General features: G+C 35.0%; 1 protein-coding gene across 1 annotated transcript; it reads right to left on the bottom strand.

The window, feature by feature from the left end:
* Positions 1 to 4,221: 4,221 nt before the first annotated feature.
* Positions 4,222 to 10,623, bottom strand: LOC108676946 (gamma-tubulin complex component 4; the record flags this gene model as incomplete). Its single annotated transcript, XM_018165104.2, is given in 7 exon segments — positions 4,222 to 4,324; positions 4,912 to 5,003; positions 6,422 to 6,551; positions 7,014 to 7,083; positions 7,364 to 7,457; positions 9,549 to 9,668; positions 10,448 to 10,623. Coding segments are annotated over 6 exon segments (564 nt in total), but the record flags the coding sequence as incomplete, so codon positions are not given.
* Between the last annotated feature and the right edge of the window lie 371 nt (positions 10,624 to 10,994).

Here is a 10,994-nt window from a genome sequence, read left to right as displayed (position 1 = left end):
CACGCACGTGGCATCAAGAGTCACGCACGTGGCATCAAGTGCCACGCACGTGGCATCAAGAGTCACGCACGTGGCATCAAGTGCCACGCACGTGGCATCAAGTGCCATGCTCTTGGCATCAAATATCACGCACGTGGCATCAAGTGTCATGTGCGTGGCATCAAGTGCCACGCACGTGGCATCAAGTGCCATGCTCTTGGCATCAAATATCACGCACGTGGCATCAAGTGCCACGCACGTGGCATCAAGAGTCACGCACGTGGCATCAAGTGCCACGCACGTGGCATCAAGAGTCACGCACGTGGCATCAAATATCACGCACGTGGCATCAAGTGCCACGCACGTGGCATCAAGTGCCATGCTCTTGGCATCAAATATCACGCACGTGGCATCAAGTGTCATGTGCGTGGCATCAAGTGCCACGCACATGGCAGCAAGTGCCACGTCTGTGGCATCAAGTGTCACGTACGTGGCATCAAGTGTCACGTACGTGCCACTGAGATCACGAACCGGTGCCTGCGTGGTCGTGCGTGTCACGCACGACCTGTGGCAGGAGGTGCATGGCTTGCTGCGTGCTGTAGAAGCTGAAGTTGTCGAGCAGGTCCTCCTGCACCTGAACCTGCTGCCCGCACACCAGCACCACGGCGCCTACGTCTGATAAGTTAAATATATTAATAATTATTACTATATTATTATAATGGAAATAAAAAAAATTTAAATAATAAGATAATATTTACCACATAATAATAAAGTGAATATTCCACAGTAAATAATTTTTTAACCACGGCCCCTAAATCTGATAAATAAATATACAAAATTATTACCCATATTATTACAATGGAAATATATACAATAATCATTGTATATATTTATATATTATTATTATAGTTGGAAAACTATATAACAACTATATATAAATATACCGTAGTTGTAGGAAAACTATATAGTAGGAAATATATATTATTATTAGTATACCTATATTATTATTATTATTAGTATATTAGTAGTAGGAAAACTATATAATATAGGAAATATATATTATTATTAGTAGTACCTACTGTAGTAGTAGTAGTATAGTATCTTCGGCATTGAAGAATAGGCCTGGATAGGCCTGTCGCCGATTTTTTTACTTCAATATATTCCAATATATTCGGTGATTACAATATATTATAATGGAAATATATACAATATTTTTTCAGATTGTAAGTACCTACATAATAAATAAAGAGAATATTTACATAACAAATAATGTAAATATTTTCATAATAAAATGGAAATAAATAGAAAATGTTTTTAAATGTTATGTAAATATTTACATAATAAATAAAGTGAATATTTGATAGTAAATATAAAACAAACGCATTAAATCGCCAACAATAGTTCATAGTTTACTATTCGTAAAGAAATAAAAATTTGTCATGCGTCGAAAACGTATGAGATGAATTGTGGATGAAACAAAACCTTACACGTATTTATCTTGAAACAAAACATAACTAGAATGAAATCCTCTAAATAAGGACACAAATAATCATGTATTTTATAAATGATTATTTCTTTTGTACTCCAATATTAAAACTGATTCAATTCGATATATACATAGTACAAATCAATCAAAACAATTAAGCATGATTACTATGAAATATCCGACGCTTGAATGCAAAATAGGCTCGTCAATTGTTCACTATAGTTTAACAACTTTACATTATAGTTCTACTCATTCATCAGTCAAATGTTGTTGAGGGTCAGATTTCACACTGATCAATATTTAAAATTAATATATTTTTGAAAAATTACTGGGAGAAGAAGGACTCTATCTTCTCGTTAATAAAAATACTATAGGCACTAATACGGCACAACAAATAATTTTATATTACGTACGTATATAACAAATTAATTGATAAGAATCGGATTAAATGATATTAGACTCCTGCCCTTACGCTCAGCCAGCCTAGTATAGCCACAAACAACAATTTATAAAACCTATGTACAGTTAATCAGCCACTAATGGAGTGAATAGCTAATAGATTATGAGCAACTTACTGACGTCAGCTTCGGCAGCAGGCTGATGAAGAGATAAGCTAATAGATTATTATGAGCTACTTACTGACGTCAGCTTCAGCAGCAGGCAAGTCGAGAGTGTCAGCCGCGGTAGTGAGGAGAGCGTGGTAGAGCTCACCACGACCCAGCATATTTTTGAAAAATTACTGGGAGAAGAAGGACTCTATCTTCTCGTTAATAAAAAAACTATAGGCACTAATACGGCACAACAAATAATTTTATATTAAATACTTACCTATATAACAAATTAATTGATAACAATCAGATTAAATGATATTAAACTATAGGTACTCATACGGTACAACAAATAATTTTATACTACGTATACAAATTAATTGATAACAATCAGATTAAATGATATTAAACAGCCACAAACAACAATTTATATAGCCAATTTATATAGCCTATAGCCTAATCAGCCACTAATGAAGAGATAAGCTAATAGATTATGAGCAACTTACTGACGTCAGCTTCGGCAGCAGGTAAGTCGAGAGTGTCAGCCGCGGTGGTGAGGAGAGCGTGGTAGAGCTCACCACGACCCAGCAGCAGCACTGACTTCAGCTGCTCTATTGCTGACACTAGCCCTGCATCCAGCGCCATCTGNTATATGGTTCAAGTGAAATAGGGAAATTGCGGTATGGGAAAGAACGAAAATGGGGGTATAGCTAAAAAATTACATTCAAATTTGATCCCAATTAAAATTTAATCCCCCGGCAGTGATAGCCGGATCGTAAAAATGGAATTGGGGTTATGGGAAAGAAGGGAAATGGAGGTATATCTAAAAATTGAATTTAAATTCGATCCCAAATTAAAATTTAACCCCGCGGCTCACCCGTGACACGGTGGAGCGAATGCTGTGAACAACATCAGAAAGACGCGTCACGGAGAAAACTTTAGCGTTGGCTAGAGCCTGGAGCTGCAGCGTGAAGTTCTCTTCACTGCTGGCAAGCAGTCCTTCTCCAGCGCTACTGCCTGTTGGTCAAGTCAAACTAGAACCAGATTTGGCAACGGTAACGTTTATCGTAAACCTGAAGCCCATGTTACAGTTTTTGGAGTTTTATTAGGAATTTAGCACCGTTTAGTCAAGTCAAACTAGAATGAGATTTGGCAACGGTAACTTTGATCGTAAACCTGAAGCCCATGTTACAGTTTTTTAATTTCAATGTATAATCTAGCACTATGATACGTAACCTAATTATAAACAACTGAATTCACTAACGTGGAATTAAAGCATCCACTGCGCAGCAGTAGATCTCAAGTTTGGTGGAGATTCAAGTTCGCTTACGGCGATTATTAGTTTAAATTACCTAAATCATAAACGACTGAAAACATTAACCTGAAATCACTAAAGCCACTCCATATTTGTAAAATTTACTTATTTTTCAGTTTTGGTTGCAATCCAAGTTCGTTTGCGGCAGTTATNCCTGTCTCTTATACACATCTAGATGTGTATAAGAGACAGTTATTACCCCGTTTGACGGTAATTAAAATTAAATAGTTCAAGAAATAGAATTCAGTAACATACGTACATTACTTAGGCATTTGGTTACAGTTCAGAGTAATATAATTGGATCACAGAGTTGCGGGTTAGACTCCAGCTACTTGCTAAAGTTGTGGTCAAAATTTACTAGGCGGCTGGGCAGTTATGCAAAACGAGATTAGAGCAGCGAGTTGCGTGTTCGAGACCCGCAGCAAGGTGTGAAAATAATTTGATGTTCTGAATTAGCGTTGACACCATTATTCTATTTTATTATTTCCTGAGCTTTTATCGTTTAATTATTCGTCATATTTATTCACATTGTGTAAAAGCTCGGGAAAGTTATTCATATGCTTTCACACTCACCCCCTGAAAATTCATTAATATCGACCTAATCACGTACCTACCATTTCGACTACCATCCATAAGCATTTGAAAAGGCAATTCAACTTAAATGCAAGCATTAATGCTTTCTAGAATAAGGACAAATGGGTTTACATTAATGAATTTACCGTCATTTTAAAAATCATGTGCACAAACAGTTTAGTGAAGTTCAAGTTAAGTAAAAAGTTGGGTCGTATATAAGCCATGGTAAATACAAAATAGCTTGTTAGCAATGAAATACGAATAGGTTATTTGATTATAGCAGTAGTAATACCAACTTTATAAAGGCTCAAGTGACTCACTTTTGGTTGTAGGAAGAACTCCTTGTAAGGATCCAGCAAGGCACCGTAGAGCAGCCAGTGAGTCAGCTGGTCGTACAGCACGCCGTGTACACTCTGCTCTATCCTGTACAATTGAATAAACTTAATAATAATCCCCTCTAATACTTAGCTAATATATCACGCCAATAGAAAACAATATAATAAATTTTAAATTTTGTTTCAAGGACAATAAGAACGTATAACAATGAGCATCTGCATTTGGTGTATAGGAAATGACTTTAAAAAATGCGAAAAATATATAAGGGAACGACTACAAAATAAGAGCAATGAACACAAAACTATGTTATAGTCATGACAAAAATGCCTGGATACATGAGAATGCTCTTTCTGCAAAAATAATACACCTGCATTATTGATGAATTGACAGTCATTAGCAAATTTTTAGGTATTCAGATCCAATAACCAGTGAGATTTTTATATCGAGTGAATTTTTAAATAAAGTGAATAAAAAATTGAATTGAATTAAGTTTGAATAGAGGAGTGAATTTTTAAATTGAAACTGAATCACCGAAGTACGGACGGCTGTCCTCAACTTACATGTTCATATGCGCAGTGTCGTGCACTGCACTGCGACACGCTTGATGAACAACTTACCTGTTCATAAGCGCAGTGTCGTGCACTGCACTGCGACACTCTTGATGAACAACTTACCTGTTCATAAGCGCAGTGTCGTGCACCGCACTGCGACACTCTTGATGAACAATTTCTAGGATCTTGCACCCATGAACATCTCCCTCCTCCACCTATGTAGAAATGATCATGAATGTTACATTACTAAATAATAAATGACAGTAGTTTGAATCTCCGCTTCTCGAAATCATTTTCTCACTAAGAACCAGGATAAAGTGAAGAGAAAAATGAAAAATTATACCACAGTGAGCTTACGAATTGGGAGTATAATTGTGTGTTGGGATATAAAAATTGTATCCCAGATGTTATAATGCGTTACAAACCATATATTTTATGTGTAACGAGACAACCTTACATTTTATCGCGGTTAGAGACAAAACGATATAAACCGGCTGCACTGGTAAGGTTAAACAAACCATTTATTATTAATAGGCAGTTAGGCAGACTAGTTGACGTTTGCCTGCTAACAAAATGACAGTAAATTTCGTTAGTTTAATGGTCTATGCTTCACAAGCCACAAGCTGGAGACTTGGCACGCCAACATATATACATTATATACGGTATATAGCTAGGTAATAGATTAAATTTCCTTTTTCTTGTTTTGGTGAATTTTTTTTATCCAGCACCGGTTGGGCAAGGTCTAATTGAAATTTTTCAATCGGTCTGAAAGATGCCAATAAGTAGAGCTAATATCTAAAAATTTGAATGGTGCATAGATGAACAGTTGAAAAATGTTGAAAACTTTCACTGAATAAAATTTTACATAAAGTATCAAATTATTGGTCTCGATATGTCACATAAAAATATGTAAATTCAGGTAAATTTGGATGCACCAATTTAATTCTGAACGGCTCACCTCATCTCGGTCTGTTTCTAGAATTTGTAACAAATTTGGACAACTGCTTCGATATTCATCACAACTCTGGACGATGTTTTTAGAATTGTCCATTGTTAAATAAAAATTGTAATGAGATGCATATGTATGCTTACAGATCAAGAAACAGCTATTTTAGTCAATCTATGTATGCTTACAGATCAAGAAACAGCTATTTTAGTCAATCAGTTCATGATTTGGAATTCTAGATTATACGGCATGAGGATAAACTTGTTCGAATAAAAATTTTTAATCATTCCATTTGTGTTAATGATAAAATTTTTCACCTGGACATGCAAGTTGTCTCGAAATGATGATCTAAGGTGGAGAATGTGCACCCGACCTATTTCCAAATTCTGTACAATTCAAGTCTAATAAAAAAAAGTAACACAAACAACGTACAAAAACCTTAGTCTTTGGCAAGCAAAAATTTTGTAACAGCCTCTTCGTATATAGGAGAAATAGTACTTCTGTATCATATACAAACTGCCATCTATTGTTTTGAAAGAAATCTAAAAAGAAACCCTATAAGTCAGAAAATACACGTAGATTTCAGTAGACTATCTGTATTACCCATATACAAAAATTCAAGAGATAAACCAAAGAGCATGAAAATAATGAGTAAGAAAGTTAAGACCAAAGTCAAACGAAACGCACATCCCTGACGAGGCCTGCGAGGAATGACAGCAATGGAGCGTGTGGCTGCAGCATCGTCATGACGTGCGTCACTGACAGAGATTCGTCTTTCAGGACAGACCGCTCCAGCTCCACAACGGCACGTTTGTAGCTGCAACACAACACTTAATACATAAACACTTAATGAAACCATGTCACCAGAGCAAGAATCTCGTAATACTTATTCGTTCGCGGTAATCACATGTGAATCCAGAGTAATTTTGCTACAACCACTTCAACATTTGCAAAGCTAATGTATTTATTCATGAATAAAAAGTCTTGCATTGAAAGAACATATTATTATAATATACATAATATCTTTAGTAATACAATTACAGCCCTAGAATAAGACGAATTGCTCATAGGTATTAAATTTGTGTTTTATACTTAATTATATTTTTATCATGTGGTAAATAATCCATCTAACATTCGTACCCATAAAAATTTACTGTTGAGAAATTAGAAGGACTAATTTACCTACAAAAGAAAAATAATCCGAAGTACAATAGGCTGATCAACTTTGAACAATTATGAATAATGGTCAATTCAAGTATATGTATTAATAAGAACTGACGGTTGAACAGCATCAGAGATGGCAGCAGCAAGGGCAGTTTCGTAACGTCCCTTTCCTTGACTGCACCTGTCTTAACAGAAGAAAGCAGAGTATAGTTTAAGCCATACAATCATTTTCAACACAAAATTTTTTACATCACTTCTTGATATGCATGGTTTTTTTTGGTAAAGAAACAAAAATATTAAAATATAGTGGTTTCAGAAAAGTATGAGTATATATGGCATTAGTTTAATTCTTTTTGTCACGAATAAATTAGAAAATAACATCTACGGCACTTTTTATAATTAATAGTTTTAATAATGCTAACTAGTATTCAAATATACATGAATCTTATAAAGTCTTCTCCTTACTACAGAAACTGAGCAGTTCTGAATAATGAGATGCCAACTCCAAGACTCGGGATAGCAGAGGCTCCTCCCAATTAGAAAACACTCCATTTTGGATCTGAAAAGAATTTTATAAAATTAGCCACCTTATTCAATAATATATATATTATAAAAATAATGTCATGTTGTTTTTATAAGCATTTTGAGAGAATGTGAATCACAGACTGTATGAATAATTTGCTGCAAGGCCATAGGACCCAATCTGGAATTGTGGGTAGAATTTTCAAAAATTCCTGGTAAGAATGATCATTTCACTGGTGACTTCTAACAATTCAGGGCAATTATGTTCAGTTTTTCTTCATTTTTTTCAAGGAAATTAGGCACCGGACATTAAAACAGATTAAATTTTACATTAAAACAGGCACTTTATCTTATTCACTAGAGGCCTCTGCCAAATTCTCCACTTTGTCATAGGATTTGACCAGAAGATGCTATGAGAACCCTAATGACAGACCTCCAGGCCTCCTCCCAACATCTCATGCCAAGATGAAAAAATCTTACTTTTTGACTAAAATCTTACAGCTCCAAAGGATAAAAGTCATGTGTTTGACCAAGTCATGTTTCAGCAATAAATTTTGAATTTGACAATTATTAGCGTATTTGATCATTAGTATACCTACAGTATTCAGTCATCTAGCGCAACTTCAACCAGGTTAACAAACATGAAAGATTTTTATCCACCTTTTTCATGGAGACAGTACCTACCCTGCTTGCATTTACTTTCATAGGATAATATTGAACAAAATTTCCTGAACTAGGTAGATTGGGCAATTAGAAATGAAATGAGTCTAAAAAATCCTTTGCACACTCTAAAAATTACTGGTAAGCTTTAATCATGGCTTGGCACTTGGCAAGATTTTTTCACTCCACTTTCACTATTTTGCAATTATCCATTAGAGCCTTTTGTCATATTATTCCATTAATAAAGACAGTGTCTGTGTATAAAAAGTTTCATATCAAGTGTCAACTGTAAGCCAGCAGCTTTTCCATTCAGTACATGTGACAAATTTAAAATTTTATACCTAAAATGGAATATTGAGGCTACAACAACCTGTGTGAGGCTGATTCATAGGAATCAGGAATGGAATTTTGCAACTTAAAGAAATTTTGTGACCCCAATGAGACAAATTTTCAATACACTCGTCACTTTTATATACAATTAGATAGCATCACAAAAGGTAGGTAATTCATCTAATGCCTGTATGGAAAATTGAGCAGCTGACATATAAATTGGACAAAAAATTATGTAAATCTGGCCAATTTCACCTGTCCCTATGGCTTTTTCACAATTTCTCCAGTGCTAAATTAGAAAAACAGCCTATTTTCTCCTGCAAATTTGAAAATTACCTGTAAAATGGTCATTTTTTTTATGCCATTTCAGGAAAATTCTGCCCACTTTCCCAAATTGTATCTAGAGGTACTCTAGTCTGGCAGTTCCAAAAATTGCAGGAAAGCCTTGGTCACAGCTTGAAAGCCCAAAGATAGATATGTATATTCTATACCTGATAAAATTCAGTAATTTAAATTTTAAAAATCATAACACATACATAATTAAAAAAAATTATAAATTCATTATCATCTCAGATTCTTTACTACTCAATACTCATTATAAAACAGAAGTAATCAATAAAATTTTTAACATTATATATGGCATATAGGGTAAACGCGGTATATCCCGACACATTAAGGACGCATCGAGAAATGAAAAACTCTAAAAAAAACGTATGCGTTACGTAAGTTCTGTTGCCTTCACATGACTCTCTAAGCTTACAAAGAAAATAAATTCAACTTTTCATGCCAGACTGGTATGGAAGAGTGGAGTCAGTGGACTGAGGATCAAATCATCTGTTGAGGAAAATAACTAGGCCTTCTACTTTTTGAGCTACAAAAATAGAATTTCTGCCATTATTAAAGCCAAAAAATTTTTCTGGACATATTTGATATCAACATCTTTTTTATTGTGCATGATTAGGTCATAAAATTTTATACCAAATTTCAAATTTGGCAATATTAAAACTTGCAATTGCACATTTTTAACTCAATGCTGATTGCCAACTTGGAACTTGCCAAAAAATTGGATTGGAGCAAGAAATCATTTCTTCAATTTACAATGAATTTTGTGATTGTTATGTTTTTACAAAATACAAACCTGGTAATGTGATTTGCTTGAAATAAATATTGGACCGTCACATCCCAAAAGGGCTAGGAGCAGTTCTTGCATCATCTTGCTCAGACTTGCTCTTGCTGTGTACACTGTACAGTGTGTAGCCTGTGTGGTTACGAATACGATTATGAAACCTAACTCACGGGCGTCACTCAGGCTACTTCTTGATGGCACATTCAAATCAAAACAAAGATCGAACCGTTGTCATGGAGATAGCGTTCTTGCCAGCGGTTAGGGAATGACAAATTAGCGGACATAAAACAATTTTAAACTCCGCTTCTGCAATTTTAATTGAAAGCGTGGAGCTTTTCTGATAAACAGTATTATTTGAAATACAAAAAATTAATCCAGAAAGCATGACTTTCAGATCGCCCTCATTAATTTAATTAATCAGTTAACTCCCTTTACTCAAATTTATACATACATGCGCGATGAAAAAATTTAATTTATTTTTTCAGTGGTGGCACATATCATGAAGATTTGCTCAGTGAATGGCTGGAGCTGTAGCAAGCCAAGATACGTCTAGAATCAATGATAGGTATGATGTAGTCTAATCTTCAACGCTGACACAATAATGTTATTGCATTCTGAGTGGTCGAGTGGTTAAGATCGCCAAGATTAAAGTGGTAAAATTTTGGGGTTTGAGGCCCTCGATAAATAAAAGTTTCTAATTAATTCATCATGCGAGTCCAGTTTTGCTGGATAATTCGTAGCGAAATATATCACGACATAGCATGCCTAAATTGTAGTCAGATAAGAACTTGGAGGATTCATTCCCATGCTGAAAATAATTACTGAATAAACCATGCATTTTCAACTGTAGCAATATCCTGCCTGACTTTTTGAATCAAACCACCTAAGAAACAGTTCATTCTTGTGTTAACCTTGTCTTAGCCGTTTTGCTCCATGTCAGTTGTCAGTTCATCTCCAGCACTAGACCAATACACTTGTCTCACACCCTTCAGTCGTATCTTTGTCTCTCCTAACCTTGGTGTACTTAATTATCTTAGAAGTTCCGACTTTCTACCTTCGGGTCCTTTTACACAACTATATATAGATGGGGCATTATCAAGAATGTCCATATTGTCCATGAATAAAATGATAATCTTAATCATAATGGCAATCAAAAAGAAATTCAAAGAGAAATTTTATTGTCAATTTTATAAGATTCTTAGTATAAAATAATGCATTCCATAGTAGATATATTTTTCATGTTATCACCTATAGCTAAATTATTAATGAGTACACTCAAGCTAACTCAGCAAAGGCAATGCATCTTCTCTATGCTAGCGAGGTCAGTGTAGTTTCCCCATCTAAAGTTTATATTTAACATCGGTTTGCAGTGCTCGTTTACCGAAATAAATGTAGACACTCGAATTTTGAAAACAGATATTTGCCTGTACCTTGTTTTGAGCGCGTGAAATTTTTTTT

This window comes from Hyalella azteca, unplaced genomic scaffold (assembly GCF_000764305.2).
Source record: "Hyalella azteca isolate HAZT.00-mixed unplaced genomic scaffold, Hazt_2.0.2 contig17807, whole genome shotgun sequence".
In the NCBI taxonomy this organism is placed as follows: domain Eukaryota; kingdom Metazoa; phylum Arthropoda; class Malacostraca; order Amphipoda; family Hyalellidae; genus Hyalella; species Hyalella azteca.
This window is presented reverse-complemented; position numbering and strand designations above follow the sequence as displayed.